Source organism: Abramis brama (assembly GCF_963993115.1).
Source record: "Abramis brama genome assembly, chromosome: 12".
NCBI classification, from domain to species: Eukaryota; Metazoa; Chordata; class Actinopteri; order Cypriniformes; family Leuciscidae; genus Abramis; species Abramis brama.
The window spans coordinates 4,762,390-4,780,230 of record NC_139974.1 but is presented as its reverse complement, the minus strand read 5'-3'; the positions used below and the strand labels follow the sequence as shown (position 1 = coordinate 4,780,230).

At 35.0% G+C, this 17,841-nt stretch overlaps 1 protein-coding gene across 8 annotated transcripts in view; it reads right to left on the bottom strand.

Moving 5' to 3' along the window:
• Nucleotides 1-664: 664 nt before the first annotated feature.
• Nucleotides 665-17,841, bottom strand: part of hycc1 (hyccin PI4KA lipid kinase complex subunit 1) — a 38,289-nt gene continuing 21,112 nt past the window's right edge. For 4 of the 8 annotated variants that reach the window (XR_014608598.1, XR_014608599.1, XR_014608600.1 and 1 more), the window contains exons 4-12: nucleotides 14,381-14,560; nucleotides 11,073-11,153; nucleotides 10,883-10,998; nucleotides 10,602-10,697; nucleotides 9,005-9,121; nucleotides 8,062-8,149; nucleotides 6,898-7,057; nucleotides 5,364-5,673; nucleotides 665-2,271 (exon numbers count right to left, since the gene is read on the bottom strand). Coding sequence is in view for 4 of the 8 variants with exons in the window: in XM_084131976.1 (XP_083988102.1) it covers nucleotides 1,706-2,271; nucleotides 6,898-7,057; nucleotides 8,062-8,149; nucleotides 9,005-9,121; nucleotides 10,602-10,697; nucleotides 10,883-10,998; nucleotides 11,073-11,153; nucleotides 14,381-14,560 (1,404 nt within the window). In the remaining 4 variants the exon portion in view is untranslated. The remainder of the gene's footprint in view (nucleotides 2,272-5,363; nucleotides 5,674-6,897; nucleotides 7,058-8,061; nucleotides 8,150-9,004; nucleotides 9,122-10,601; nucleotides 10,698-10,882; nucleotides 10,999-11,072; nucleotides 11,154-14,380; nucleotides 14,561-17,841) is intronic. The other 4 variants (XM_084131976.1, XM_084131977.1, XM_084131975.1 and 1 more) reach the window with 1 other exon arrangement.

Genomic DNA, 17,841 nt, shown 5'->3' with positions numbered 1-17,841 from the left:
AGCTATGTGAAGTAACTTTGTAAGAGATAGTATTATTTCAATATCATTGTTCACTTGTGTGTTGCAGTTTGACAAATTGGTGTTCAGTAAAGAGAATTTAGAGATTTCTTTAGGCATATTTATTTATTTTAAAAAGTCATCATTAACGCAAAATTTTATAATGTATGTAAATATATGCATTCTGATAATTTAGTTGAATTACTGACTGATGACTGATAAATAAAATAACAGAATCCCAGTCAGATTATCACTTCTTATAATTACATATTACACTATATAATAATATGACGTAAATACAAGCTTTTTAAGATTAATTGACAATTTATTTGAAAGCAATTTTGAATTTATATTGAATGTTTCCGATCAATTGGATTATATATTTATGACGAAAGATTAAGATGTTTGGGGAAAAATACAAAGAACTAAATAACTGCATAAATTATAAGTATCAAATTAAATAATCAAAACTTTCCAACCCTAAAAAATGTAATTATGTACACAACCCGTTGTTAACAAACAGACATTTAATTTGAATACAAAATAAATTCACACATCACTTTTGTTCAATCATTTAATCTCAAAACTGCTCAGAAGGAATAAATCTATTGTCATTAAAAGTTGATTCAAAAAACATCATTAACTATATAAAAATCTAGAGGCATGCTGAAATAGAAATCTTTATTTTCAGAGACTGTAACCATGTTATTTTGTTGATGAAAGGCAAAAAAAAAGGACTTTAGTACAATAATATTTACAGTTCACAAGAAAATATTCACATTCTCAAAATAATCTGAATACGGACACGACCACTGTTATTGATGACCCACTTCAAATTAAAAGCACAAACCATTATGACCAGAAAAAAATGTCTTCAAAAACACTTCCAATGAGATGTCTTCCAAAATATAATCATAATAAAACCAGACAACTATTGATGCAACAGCACAGTGATGCACCAATGAAAAAAAGAAGCTATAATTAGTCCAAGAAAAAAAACGGAAAAAAAAACACTGATTTCTCTTTCATTTTTATATCAAGAAATGATTTCTGGCTTATAATCACACTGTTTCATGGGTCTCTGCCGTAGTGCTTTGCATTGAAAGCATGACATCAGTTGCTGAACTCCCATAATGCATCTCTTATGGCCTCGCGCATCCTCACACACAGCAATTCAAACAATAAGCATATTGCTTTTCAAATACCGCATGAAAAACAATGTAAACGAAGACGACCACAGTTTTGTTTCGGTGTCTTATTCCACCAGATTCTCCACTCTGGGTTTATAATCGAGCATCCAAATTCCCATGGAAACAGTGTGAAATGATGGCTTCGGTTCAAGCCCAGTGCATGCTGGGATACAAAGAGCAGGGGGAAACTGCAGAAGACGCGTGAGCTGCGAACGCACACGTAAATTCAAACCACACACGGTTCAGTGTGTGTGATCTTTTCTCAAACGCATTTAAAAAAATACACAACACAGCTCGTAATCGCATGTAAACTTCATGGATCGACTTCATACCTTGAAGAACAAACTGGGAAAAAAGTTAAAGTTTGCTTTAAAAACACTTACTTCAAAAATACATGACTTTGGTAATTACACACAACTGACAGAAAACAACAAAATAAAATAGAAACAGACCGACTTTCCCGTAAGGTGCAGTTTTGTGCCTGTGTGTGTTAGAGTCGCATTACTGTAGTCAAAGGGTCACAGGTCAGAGGTCACGTGGATACTGATGGTGGGCGAGCGCTGCCTATGCTGGTGGGCGGGGCTTAAGTGCTCAGAATAGGCCACGCCCTCGTCCTGCAGGCCCCCGTCAGGAGCGTGATTGGCCGTGGGACTGGACGCGCGGCTGGACGACTGGTTTCCGCCGGAGAACACGTTGCTGACCTGCTCGAACGAGCGCGAGAAGACGGCGCTGGCGGTGCGCGACAGGCTGAGCGAGCCGCTCTTGGGCACCGATTGGCTGGCCGTCAGCGTCAGGCGTTTGAGTGACAGGAGCTCCAGGTTCTCGCTCATGGCGCGGACGGCCGCCTGCTTGCGCGTGAGCTGATCCATGTCCTTCTCTTTCTCCTTGTCTTTGCTGGATCTGCCCGTCAGGCGACGCAGACCCTTCCCCGTGGGCTTGGCGACCGAGGCTCCGCCCCCGCTGTTGCTGATGACGATGGTGGGGGGGCTGGCCTGACCCTGAGCTCCTGCCGCCTGGGTGCAGATTCCCTCGTCCACCTCCGCGATCTCCGTCAGCTCATCCGGGGAACCCAGATCCACTGCGTCTGCGCCGCAACACAACACACTGTTAGAAGAGCACTTCCTAGAGTCGCCCTGCATCTCATACGCGCAGTCCAACTGTTTCTTACTCATTTTGAGGTGCTGCTGACTGCAAAAAGTGTTGGTTTTTTTTGCTCTATATAACAAAATATATGCATTTTTGCTTTCGACAACCATTTGTAAAGTTAATAAGTCTTGGATTATCTCTTATTTACCAGACAAATTAGTCGAGCTACAACTGTTTGTTCAATTCTCAGCTGATTTTTGACATCTGTTAATGTTAATTTCAACATTTACTAATAAAATCAAAAGTTGTATTTGTTCAAATTAGTTATATTAACATGAACAGACAATGAACAGTTATATTTTTATTACCTAACGTTAACAAAGATGAAGAAATACAGTAACAAATGTATTGCTCATGGTTAGTTCATGACTACTAACTAACGTTAACAAATGAAACATTATTGTTTACCTTGAAATTAAATATAAAAAAATCTTCATTTATTTTACATATTTTACAATATTTTTATTTAAAAAAAACTGTGATGGAACATTTTTATTGATATTTTTAAACTATAATTTTAGGCCTTTTTGCAAATCAGCAGAATTTCTTTTTTTTAAGATGCAGGGCTGTGTAATTAAAACACTGACATATATGTTATATTTTTATATTATATATGTTATATTATCAATATATAATAGGTTGAATCTCACAAAGAAATATCTAGGTCATATTTCACCCCAAAAATCAAAAGGAAAAAAATGTAATCTAATTCCTCCAGATTTTTCATTCAAGTTTTTCTATCAAGTCAAATAAAAAATGTGTTACAAGTAATCTAACATACAGTACATACTTATACTTGTATATCAGAATTAAGTTCATTTTCCCCTAAAACTCACATTACGGTTTCCTAAAGTGGAGTTTGTGGAGATTAAATAAATAAATTAATTTAAATTAATTTCAATCAATACAAAACACCTACTTGAAAAAGATTAAATATTTAGTTTCCCTGCATGTCATGTGACCATTAACCAACATCAGACATGCGAATGTGTTGTTAAATTATTGAAATATCAACTTCTGCTGTAATAAGGAAAAACAAAACTCATTCTTAATGTAATAAAAAATGATGTAACTGTAATACAGTAATGAAAATAAATGGCCAGTATAACAAATACTACTACAATTCTCCTTCACAAACGTTTTTTTTTTCACATTAAACTAATAAGCTTTAGATTATATAATAGTAATGAGAATTTAGGGGGAAATTTGCTTAATTAAGCGCTTAACTAAAAGGGAAAAAACGTAGAAATATGACCCACATAATTCTAGAGAGTTTTCATGAGACTAACCAAACAACCCGGATGAATTTAGCAACGATTCAGGATTTGTAACGCAAAATCTTTGTAATCATCATCAGACATCACATAGCATTAGAGATGAGGGATGTAGAAAGCACATGAATGTTTCCAGAACATGCGTTTTACCAATGCATCTGGTGCAGAAATCAGATTTCAGAGTTATCAGGACAGACGGCTGAGAAAACACAACACTAGAGCTCAAACTCTACACATGTCCCTCTTCAAGAGTCAAAGAGAGTCTTCAGGGAAATAAGAGCAGGTGTTTCAGCAGAGGGAGCTGTTGGCAGGACCGGTGTTTAGGGAGAAGGAAGGAAGTGTGCAGCAAGACTAGAAGAGAAGGAACAGACTGACAGGAAGTTCTGATGTTTTCTGTTGGGATGCACAACATATGGCAACCATATTGATAATGGACACACTTATCAGCTCTAATGTCCATGAATCCTCCGCACTTGATGGTTACATCACATCATTTCCTGTCAGTCTTGTCTCGTTTCTCGGGCATCTAAAGGGAGGTCGTTTCCCTTGGCAACCCAGTGGATAAGTGTGGTTAAGTGGGAAAAGGAGGTTTCATAAATGGCTTTTCTGAAAGCAGCAGAGATTGAGTGAGCCAGGACTGAAGCGGTGCGGGTCATGTCCATGATTGGTTAGCTGGGAGTTCGGGAGGTTTGATCGGATGGAGAATAAAACAGAGATATGGAATGAGTTAGACAGAAATAGACGCAAGAGTGTTAAGAGTGTTACGACATAACATAAAAAACAGGGACATTCACAAAGTTGAGGAGAGGATTTCAGGAATACTCCAGGATCTAGAGAAGCACGATCCACAACGCTTGTGATGTAACGTCAATCACCATAATAAAACATTTTAATTTGTCCCTAAGTGAAAAATAAATTAATGATAATATAAATTGTATAGAATTATTGTATAATTTGATATATAATAAATAAATAATAAATATTTATTTAAATAAATACATTAATAATATTTATAATAAACAAGTATAATTGTATCTCTTTACAATATATAAATGTAATATATAATAAATACATATTTATTTAAATGAATAACACATTAATAATAATACAAATATACTAAGTTATAATAATTGTATCTAATTACAATATATAATTTTATAATAAATCAATAATAATAATAATAAACTTAATTATAATTATATCTAATTACAAAATTTGTTTTAATATAATAAATAAAAATGTATTTAAATAATGATTCATAATAATAAATGTAATTATAATAATTTATCTAATTACAATATATAATATAATTTAATATATAAATGTTAAATTATATATATATATATATATATATGTGTGTGTGTGTGTGTGTGTGTGTATGTATATAAAATAAATATATGTATATATTACATGCATATTGTTTGAAAATATATATGCATGCACAAAAAATGTAAATACACAGTTCTTCCACCTAAAAAAACCCCAAATAATAAATTAATCTATCTATCTATCTATATATATATATATATATATATATATATATTTTTTTTTTTTTATTTTTTTTTTTTTATTATTATTATTTTTTATTTATAGACAATAGAGTTAATAGACATTACGCCACTAATGCTGTGGATCGAGCTTCACCTTTGACCAAGACACATTCCTTCCAGAAAAAGTTGCTGGCTGATACTCTTCAGGGTTTACATATCTTAAATAATGAACACGCTTATGAAGACGCTCCGCCCACACCAAGTACCTCTGGGCCCGAGGGGAGAGGGGGGGGTGTGTGGGACGAGGGGTGGGGGGGGTGGGGCTCTAGAGCTGAACCCGCCCCACGGAGGGCGTCCCGTCCTCTAGGTGCTTCCGCACGGACTTCTGCCTCCTGACCTCTTGACCTCTAGGGTCGACCCCCACCTCAGTGGCGCCCCCTAGCGCCTCCCCCTCCGTCCTGCAGCGAAGAGCCTCTCCGTTGGCCAGTCGTTCCCCGCTGACCCCCGTTACGCTAATCTCAGGGATGGGCCCCGTCGGGCAGGAGTCAGGGGAGTCTACACTGTCCTCCTGAGACTCTGAGACACACACACACACACACACACGGATACATGCATGATGGGTGACGTGATGAGACGTACATGGAAATAAAATCTGAAACATCTCAAGACAAACATAAACAGTTCAAAATAATATGATAATAATGGACACATGACAATGAAATGAAAGCGACTCTCAAAATGCACTTCACATTTTGAATTATATTATTATTATAAATTTAGAATTAAATGACAGTGTTATAATATAAATATACAGCTACTATCATTAATCATTCATTATAATTACATTATATTGTCATAATAAATTATAATTATTTAATATTTAACTAAAATATTAATTATATTATTTTATAATAACTGAAATATTATAAAGAATTATTTAATTATATATTTTTTTAAAATAAAATATTACAATTAAGTTTATAATCAAATTATAGCATTATTAATAATATATAATGTTATAAGCATAATATATAGTACATAAATTAACTATTATTACCAAATATGTTTATAATTTTATAAGTATTCAAATATTTTGTTATTATAAAATGAAATGAAAATGAAAATACATGAAAAAATATTTATAAATGATATTATAAAATAATGTTTAATAATTAAAATTCAGTTATTATTTATTGTACATTATAGTACAACATATTTATTAATACATCTGTTTTTACATTATTATTAAGATAAACTATCAGTTTATACTAGTTATAATACACAGCTATTGTAAATGTAAATCCAAATTAAAATCTACTAACACCCGAATTAAAAACAAAGAGACTCAAATCAGTAAAACGAATATTATAGTTTAAGAAATAAGCCATATGCTTTGAGGCACAAATGATTTGATGGGGCGATTTATACACTAAAAGTGTCAAATTTAGGGTTAGGGCTTCAAATCTCTAGCAGCGATGACGCTTGCCTTGGCCAACAGCACTAATAAGTGCGTTTGCTGCTTAATTGTGGCTGACGAACAGAAAGCCTTCATTAACTCTGAAACGCCTGAGCACTAATTAGTCAGATGGCGTGGTGTCGGGATGAGGAAGCTGAAAAACTGCCAAATACCACATTATTACGATCTATGACCCGCTGAAATGTGAGCAGGAATCCCGTTCCGGCCCGAGTCGTCGAAACATCAGGATGTGTGGGAAAAACCCCCGGAGAGTTTTAATACTAGGGCATCGAATCCCTCAGCGCTTTCAGGAAGTGTGAGTCACCATGGCAACTCATCCTCACCGTGGCGTTTCCAGCGATGGCCTCGGATTGACAGGCTGGTCACGGCGTTCCTGGAGATCCGAGAGGCGGTGGGAGTGATCTCCACCTGGATGGACCGAGTTCCCTCTTTATTGGACTTCAGAGTAGCGCCGTGAAGAGACGATTTGATGGCGTTTCCCACCTGAGAAACATCAACAACAAAAGATTACTCTCTATATGTAGCCATGCACACAGATCTTCTACGGTACATATTGCAAATTATTAGTGGCGTAAAAATGCGCGATGCATCAATGACAATGACAATTCATTATTGGATATTCCATTAAAACGGTGTAATGTGACATGTACATTTTTTTTTTTTATCTAAAACAATATATTATAACTTAATGCATGGTGTATATATATATATATATATATATATATATATATATATATATATATATATATATATATATATATATATATATATATATATACACATATACATATAGACAATTTTGTTAACTTAAGTAAATTGCAACTGTAAATTGTTATAAATAAAATTACTTTTAATAAAATTAATAAAACTATAAATATATCATTGTTTGTTTTTTGTTTAAAATTAATTATAATATATGATTCATAACAACTATAGATAATAAGATAGATAGTTGCAAATTAAAAAACAGTTGCAACATTGTTATGAATCATATATAATAAATGTATATGAATATATCATATATATATATATATATATATATATATATATATATATATATATATATATATATATATATATATAAAATATACAATTTTGCAAATGTTATGTAATTAGAAACTGTAAATTATAAATCATCAAAATTACTTTCAATAAATATACAATTTTATTTTTTTAAATGTAATTTATTATAAAGACAGATCTGAATTATTTTAGACAGATTATCCATCCATTCCAATTTTGCATATACATTATATATATTATTTAATGCATATTTCATTTAATTTTAGTAAAGGCTCATTATCAAATCCCTGTGAGAGTAAATATTTACTCCCTAAGTAGAACTAATTCCTCGTCTATAGCCTGTTTTTGCGGTGTTGTAAGTGTTTGTTTCTAACGGGATCAGTGAATGAATTTCAGAAATGTTGGTAATCTGCGGAGCTTTAGCTGGATTAGCTTTGCTCAAGCGTGAGGGATCTGAAACCCACCAGCAGGGCTTCTGGGAAGAGCTCCAGCTGAGACCGGTACAGCACATCATCCAGAGCCTTGGAGCCCAGGTCCACTTCACCGTTACACCTGCGCACACACACACACGATCAAAAACAACATCTCTGTCATCATCTACTCACCCTCATCTCAATCCAAACCCATATGCTGTTATTTCATCATCGGAACAAACGAGGATAATTTATTATTTTTAATCTGCCAAATGGAAATGATTATCGGCAGATGTCGACAATCTCAAAATGGCTAAATAATGGCCAAATACTGTATACAGAAAAAGTAATATATGGAATATTTTTCCATACAAGGGTGACCACATCAGTCAAGAGCCTTCGAAAAAATATTTGTTTCCCAGAAGAAAAAAAAATGAAAAAAATCAAAGTATATATATAGTGTTGGAACAAAATGATAGTAGTTTTTTTTTTTTTTTTTTTTTTGAACATAACATTAAAAAAAAAAAAATTAAATAACTATTTCTAAAATTTGGGAACTGACACAAAAGGGAACGCTTTATTTTTAAATCAGCCAAATGCAAATGATTATTGACTGGACAATTCATTTTTGAAGAATATTTTTCTAAACAAGAGTGAAATCAAGAGTCCAAAAATCCTTCAAAAAGATCCTTGTGTGACGCACAGAAAAAAGAAACAATATTAAGGTATAAAGGATCGGAACAAAATGATAAAGTAGGAAAAATAACTTTAAAAAAAAAAAAGTTTAAATAACTATTTCTAAATGTTGTAACTGATACAAAGGGAACACCTTATTTTTAAGCCAAACTGAGCTGATAATGGGCAGATGCCACGCCGCATTAGACAAACATGATGACGACATGGGCGTAGTCAGCTGAGACGTGAGGTCACTTCCAGACACACTTGTCTGATAACAGGTTTGGTAGGACACAGTCTTCAGTTTTGAATCACTCACAGTGCAAAATGAATCCCCGTGATGAGCTGCACCAGGAACTCTGACGTGACCATGAGCCGCGCGCTGATGCCTTTATACCGCCGCAACTGTTGCCTTGGATAACCACAGATCGACACTCTGAAGAGAGAAGAATACATCAGCAAACAGACTGAAATTAACTCACATGTACATTATGTTGGTCTCACTGCTTTCTATCGGCCAATAAAAAGCCCATGTTGGTCAACCACTGGCTTAGATTCATCACTAATGATGATCAGGCCCATGAGGGAATGTGACAAGACCTTTGACCTGCAGTCGAGGGAAAGGATCTTTGTTAACATTAGCTGATTGGTTAAATAATCAGTCATGTGATCATCTCTCTCGGGATGGCGCGGCTTAAATCACTGTGGGAAAAGACCAATCGCAGGTCTGAGTCCACTCAGGTTCAGGTCTATAAGAGGATCAGGGTGATTGGAAACAGAGAGGATCATGGGAGGATTTGAGATGAAGAGACGCATTATCCACACAAACACCTGACCTGAAGGCCTGAACAAAGCAGATCTGAACAGCGGGCCAACAGAGACTGTGACCACACTGAACGAGGAGAGAACGCCTGCGGTCTTCCTTGACTTGACTAATAGGGTTTGCAAATCTAGAGAGGATCTAGAAATCGATATGATTCTGATATATAAAAAACAACATGGAAACATGAATAATAAATAAAAATGTAGTTAAATAAAAAATGTAATTACAAATGAAAAAAAAATGCAAATGTATTTATTATATATTATGCATTTATAAAATAAAAAAAAATATTGAATATATACTATAATAATAATAATATATATTTAAATTAATAAATACATTTGTATATGCAATATATATTTAAATAAATAAAAATATTAATTACAGATGTATTTATTCAAAATAAATAAAAATAAAAGATTTAATATATATAATAATAATAATAATAATAATAATAATAATATAATATTTTTAAATAAATAATGCATTTAAATAAATAAATTAATAAATAAATATGTATTTATTCATTTATTCATTTATTTATTTAAATGCATTATTTATATCCAACATATATTTACCAACAGCCTTGGCAATGGATAATAAATAAATAAGTGAAATTATTTAACTAAATAAAAAATAAAATTCATAATTTAAAATGAATAAAAGTTAAAATACAAAAAGAAAAATCAATATTTATCTGTCTACCAACAGGCTTGGTAATGGATACATTATTATTATTTAAATTAATTTGAAAACTGATACATAAGGGATTAACTTATTTTTAATCAGCTAAATTGAGATTGGCCAATGTTGATATTCATGTGTCAATGTCAAATATCAGCCAAATTATTAACCTGACAATTAAAGCAGTGAATCATATAATCTTGATCATACTCAAAATGTTTGTGTTAAGGAAATTGCTCAAAAGTATATGAGGACATTTCAGACGCATTCCTACTAACTCTGTGCCCATGTCTCAGTCCATCACAACCCTCAGGGACCATAATACAATAAAACCCGATTGAATATTATCATGGTGTTTTTAAGGACTAAAACTGTTTTTTAACTCCTCAATGTGTGTCACATGTCAAACCTGGAGCTGAGCTGACACAGCGACTGCAGGGATGAACTGGTCATGTAGCTCAGAGCCGCATTATAACACAGCAGCAGAAACGTCAGGACTTCAAACCTGCAAAACACATGACCACCATCATCATCATCATCAAATTAAAGCAGAAATACATAATTAAATCCACTTTAACCCTCTCCCAAGGTTAAAGGTTAACCCCCCTCCCCAGCACTCATTAGCTGATTAAAAATGGATGACTAAAATAAAAGCATGGAGCGCAATATGAATATTTGATGCGGCCGCACCTGTTCTGTGCTGTAAAGGTCTCTCGCTGCAGGTGCGGGCCGCTGTAAACCACTCGACTCAAGCCGTGATTGGCTAAGGCTCCTTCCGTCAAGGCCAGAGAGCCAAACGAGGACGGCTGGAGGCGGGACACAGAGACGGTCAGAGCGAGAACATCTGAGGATCAGGATCAGGACCGTTTGATTCACTCACCTCGTGGTAAACTGATGGCTTGGATAAGGAAGGGATGGTGAACGACAGCACTTTACTCTGCCCGTCTTTATCAACGATTTCCTGAAATAAACATGATCATAATAATGAGGACTGATCTGATTCAGAGACATGAGGGAATATGTAAACAAACATACAGCGTTATAATGACAATATTTCACATAGATGAGTTCATTTACCATGAGAAACTTTTTTTTTTGTATTTTGTGTGCTGTTGATGAACAATAGCAATAAAAGCTTGCCAGAAAACACTACTCATTTAGCAAGATTATGAAACAGGCTTTAAAACATCTCCCATCAGTCTCTTTGGCAGAATAATAAACCACACAGACAAAGCATCAATTACACATCTAATGCATTTCCTTCTGCATTTTCATTTTGTTGCATTAGCACTGAAAAAAAAAAGCTTCCTGTCTTTGTAGGAAAATGAAACGGAAATGAAATCTGCAATGGCCAAAAGTGACCGCTTTATTTCAATTAAAACTCATCTAATTTTAATAAGATACAGAGATAAAAAGCAGTATTTTACAAAAATAAATAAATAATGTATTTATAATGTATGTAATAATTTATTTATTTTATTTTATTTTATATTATATAAAAAAAAATCTATAAAAATGATTACACAAATATTTACCCAAAAAATAATTTATGTAATTCTAGAAAAATATAATACAAAATTACAGAAATATTCCATATTCAAATATTATATTTGTTCCTGGTACACAAAAAAAAAGCTAAACTGAATTTCTAAAATTACATTCTATTACATTACATTCTTCATCACATTTTTGATGTATTGTATTGATGCTTTTGCAATATATGTATGTAAAAAAAAAATGTTTCGAAGTCGTTTAAAAATGGGACTGAGATTCTAGTGCATTTGATCCAGTTTCTGTAAAACTGTGCTTGCGTACAACAACAAAAAAGACCATAAAGCAATTTGTCATGTGATGGAAAAAGTATCTTGTAACTGGAAAAGCTGCTCTAAAACAACAGAGCCACTGTCACACTACGAAAAAATGTAGTTAGGTTGGTATGAGGTTCAACACTTTCAGCTTGTTACTCTCCAACAGTTATGATGAATGTGCCAAGAGTTTGCTCAAACACACATGACGAGATTTCGCAAGCGAATCATGATGAAACTGCAGAACTGTTCCTGTTGTACCAGACTCAGGAGTTCTTCAGGTGTAAAGACAAACCAGATCAAGTGAGATTTCAGTGTGTGTTAGTCTCTAAAACAGGACGCCCACCGGCCTGCTGCCGGCCCAGTCGATTTCAGAGCCGATAGCGTCAGGATGATTAAGCGCTCCCTGACACCCGGATGGCATGTGATTGACAGATGACCTACTCTGGTATTCAGGGCGAAGTGAGGAGGGAGGGCGAGTTCACGGGGCGTAAAACCCATGAAAGACCACCGACCTCGCTGACAGCCTGGCTTCCCTTCTCACAGCCGGCTGGAAAAATGAAAAATCGCTTCCTGATTAAGTAAAAATCCACGGCTAAAGTTCACAGGAAAAGCCAGAGGAAGCTGCTGTCCGGCCAACATTTACAACACCATTTTTGATGTGATTTTTAGGGAGTGAATCAGGAATCGGTCTCAACTTGAAATATGTCAAGTAACCTTTATTTCTAAAGCCCTTTATACAATACAGACCAAATCAATAATAAAATTGCAGTCAAATCAATAAAATTACTGATCATTAAAGGTGACCTATTATGCCCCTTTTCACAAGATGTAATACAAGTCTATGATGTCCCAGAATGTGTGTGAAAGTTTCTCCTGAAAATAACCCACAGATCATTTATTATAGCTTGTCAAATTTGCCTGTTTGGGTGAGAACAAAAATACACCATTTGTGTGTGTCTCTTTATATGCAAATGAGCTGCTGCTCCCTGCAACCTTTCCAGAAGCTTTCCTTATCCGGACCCTTTACAGCCCGTGCTTCAGATACTCCGTCAACAACAATAGCGGTCGTCCGATATATCGCCAAGGCTGATATATCAGCCGATATTTGCCATTTTTTTAAATATCGGCATTGGCTAATAAGTTTTTCTGATTGGCCGATGTGTTGGAAGCGGGACTTTTATTTTGACGGCGCTCCAGACTTTTATTTTGACGGGCGGGCCTGAGAAGAGAACGACAGAGCCTGATCACACAACGCTCACTCACATTCGCCGTCTTCATTAGTTTACGATCTCTGTCAGTCATATCTAATACTTTGTTAGACAGAACTGGTAAACAAAGAAAGTAAATGGTATGCGAAAAAGTAAAGCGTTGCTTTTATATTATTTGTAACAGAAAAGGCAAACAATCAAGCTAAAATACTTTCTCATTTGCCATCAACATTCAGCAAATGCGCATCTACATCATTTAAACAGATATCTGAATATCTAATAAACATTTAATTTCACAAACCTTGCAGATTTCATCAAATCCAGCTGTGATATCTTGTGAAGTGTGCATTTGTAGCCTGCATAAACGTGTTACTGCGAGTGACGCAGTATGTTAATCTAAAATCTCACAGAAACAACTTTCACAAACCCAGCGTTGAACTGACCCTCATTTGTGAAGCAGTCTGGCGTAAAATGATTTGTGCAAAAAAAAAAAAAAAAACACTTTAACGACTTTCCTTGGCACATTTCCTTCATAAATTAAACTCATCCACTGCGTCCTCAGTGGCTCAGATGCCGGCAGTCAATAGAGTCTCTTATGTTTGTTTGGTATCCAATAACAGAACATTTGTAATGGATTTTTTTGGCACAGACATCGTCTATCTCCAGCTGCTACAGCGAGGAAACAGAAATGTCAGACTGCTGTGGCTCAGTAGTGCAGACTCAGGACGGGATCTGTGCTAAGAGGGCAGATCACGTTAACACTTTATTTTACAGTGTCCTTGTTACATGTTACATGTACTTACCATAGCAGTAACAGTAAATTATGCATAATTATATGCAACACCCAAATTTTAAATGCTTCCCTAACCCTATAGTAAGTACATGTTGTTAATTACTATTACTCAGTACTTAAATATATAATTACACTGTAACAATGACACCTTACAATAAAGTGTAGCCCAGATCACACCAGTCATGGCCGGGGAAATCTGGAGCCGCTCGTGTGGAGACACTGTTTATGATTTATGCGTTTTTACCATTATAGGCTGGTTGTTTACACACACTGTAAACACACATCTGTGTTCAAACACCTTATAAAAGTGCATTTTGCGTAATAGGTCCTCTTTAAGTGTTTCTGTGTGAAACATGCATTGGTTTAGGAGGGCACTGACCAGGTTGTATATGCCGAGCAGAAGAGCCTCTATGCAGCCGCTGCAGTGCGGGTCTCGGCACGCCGTGACGGACAGGTAACTCCACACCAGCTCCGGCAAGAACTGCAGAGTGAAGCGCTGGAGACGCGGCTCGCCGCTGCGGTAAAACTCGAACAGCTGATGACACACCGGCTCCAGCAGCTGAGAGACAGATATGCATTACAATCAAATTACAAATCAGTGCAAAAAATACAAAATCTCTCACCTAGATTTTAATGAATCGCTAAACTAGTTTTGTAAGTAGCCTGACTGCTCCAATTTTGATGTCGGCTGATTGTAGTACAACTGAAGGCTTGTGAAAATAAGGTAAATAACTACTAACCATAGTCATGTCCTGAAAAAAAGCCCATTGGTGCCTCCGTGACTACTTCACTCAGAGGAGCTGTCAATCACAGCTGTCAATCATGATGCCACACCCCCGTTTTATAGCATATAACTAACTAAAACCAAATGCATTTAAAAAAAGGAACACTTAAACTTACATCAGCGTGATGAAAACTGCCTAAAATGATAGAAACCATCTTTTGAAGTGTAATTTGATTCTTTTGTTTGGCTCACGTCCCATTCGATTACATGGAGAGGGCGGGGTTTATGACCTATACTGAGCCAGACAACTGGGGGCGATCCAGATGCTTCCAAACGCAAACTGAGACTAAATCAAATGAACCACACTAACAGAGCAATCGCAACCAGAGTTTGTTTTAATCAAGTGTGAACACCCTAAAAAACTCGTTCTAGTAAATATTTGAGTATTTTATAATATATGAGCCGGTATCGGCATTTATAATGATGAATGAATATTTAAAAAAAAAAAAAAAAAAAAAAGTGGACGAAACACCCTGCAACCATGTTATGAGTGTTGGCGCTGCATAGTTTGTCCACCAGAGCGCACTCTACAAGGAAGACTGCTAACATCAATGAGCTTGGAAATCACAACGAACTTATTCTGCCTAAATAAAGTAATGATTACTGTATTTATAACTAGTATATCTGTAGTTCCAGTCCCTGCATTGTAAAACGTAAGTTAGGCACGCGAGGAGTGAACATTTAGACATAGAGAAAAAGTATCAAACATAGCCTGTGCATAAAAGTTAGCTTTTCTTTTACACGTGTGTGAAATCCAAGTGTGCGTTGCTGACTTCGTTTAGCCGCAGCATTAACGAGTCACATAATGTATTTAGTGCATCACTAAGTAGTAGATTTTAGAGGCAGGCAGCAAATGATGATTGAAAATGGTTTGTTGTAGCTTGATGGAATAGATGGGTAGAATTAGGAGTGACCTTTGTCTTGTTTAATAATAATACAAATGATGATGATAATAATGATATCATCATCAATGATTTTTTTTTTTTAATTATTACTGTCAATATTAATAATAATAGTTGATTTTTTTTGTTCAAAGGACTTTAAAGTTTCATATCTTAAGTTTGTATTTTTAATATACATTATATTTATCAGAACTTTAAAGGTGCTCTAGGTAACTTTTTAACCTTAACTGAACAGCTTTGGAGTCAGTGGAATGGTTATATTACTTATTTCGAGTTGAATGGTGGTGGTTTCGCACCCCCCTGGTGCCCGAGAGCGGAAAAAACTCACTTGCAACTTTGGGCCGGCGGGTCGGCGTCAGGAAGTATCGTGTGATATCAGGTCTCGCGATGTAACGAATTGCTTGACGGCACTGCACACGTACACGCCCCCATTCAAGCACCGGCTAGCTATAAGCAAAGGGCAACGATAGATTGAGTTATGGCTGAGGCTGTAAAAAAGATGCAGAAAGCTAGGAAATCTTTGACGGAGGACCAATGAAAGAGGAAACGGGATACTGACCGAGCAAGAAGTCAGACTCGAGTAAATATCGGACCGGCTTTTTCAGAATGGGGAGAACTGAGAGAAACAGAAGCCTGCAAAACGGATGCTGATCCTGCTGTTGCACTTGTAAGTATCTTTGGAATAAACTGTGTTTAATATTTACATTTCAAGTAATTGTGACCTCAGGATGTTATCTATTGTCTGTAAAGGTTTTTATTATGATCGCTGTCTGTTACGGGCTTACTAGTACGCTAGATACTATAACTTTGATGTTAGCATTGTCATTAGCAAACACGTTTGATTTCTGTAGTTGTTTGGCCGTTCCTCTGTTGGTTTTATTTGTGTAACTTACACTTTTATTTTATGTCACTAAGTCAACGCGTCTGATAATAGGCAATAAACATGTTGCACATATCATGATCGAGCTAGAAAAAACATTCTGATGTTTTCTTAGACAAGCAAAGGTAAACCGTCATTCTACCAGATTAACTTATAGACCTTACTAATATAACTTTAGACAAATATTAGCCTCCGATATATATATATATATATATATATATATATATATATATATATATATATATATATATATATATATATATATATATATATATATATTTATGCTCATGCCCATTCTCCCAAAAACAAACAAACACCAAAGCAGTAGTTCGCCTCATTCATATCGTTCGTTCCCGGTAAAAATAATAGTATGCATGACAACACAATAAAAAAAAAAAATAAAAAAATAAAAAAAAATCGCCATCAGTTGGAAAGAAAATATTGCTTTACTTGCCTCGGTAGACCTAACTGGTTTTGAAATAGCCTGTTCCTCTGCTCAGCTGGGTTGACAGCTGATCAGCTGGGTTGCTCGTGGCGAGGGGGGGGGGGGAGGGACAACAGTTCATTTTTACGACAGAGTGTTTGAAAGTATTTACTACCAGACACTAGGGGGAGCTTCGTAGAGAAAAAACACTCAGATTTGCCTGGTGTCCCTTTAATATATTCTGTTCTGTTGTGACAATAAAGTTAATAAAAAAAAAAAAAAAGTTTATTTTTAAACTGTATTATCATATTATTTTAGTAAGGCTGAGGACTCTTAAATAACTACAAATAACTAATGTTAGGGAAATCTGTTCATGTTTTGGTACGCGTTTCTGGATTTTTAAAAAATATATATATATATATATCGGCCGATATATCGGAATATCGGATTTTTAAATCACCAAATATTTGTATCGGTATCGGCCTTAAAAATCCTTTATCGGTCGGGCTCTACACCATATTACAACAGCCTTGGTTATATCAGCAGATTCAGATTTTTATTTAGTGCCATGTCAGCATTCAAAGCTATTTTCATGGCAAAAATTAAATAAAAAAATACAAATATCATATAAATACAATAAAAACCAAACAAAACAAAAACAGCAAGTCATATTATACAAGATTTTTTAAATTAACATATGATAAAAATAAATCACTCCACAGAAGTAGCAGTGCTTCGTCTTCTGAGAATATAGTTCCCAGTGTGTATACGGTTAGAAGATGGCTGTGTCTGACCTTGTTATTCTTACACGCTGTGACTATACAAATCACAACATGTAAATAGGAAAATG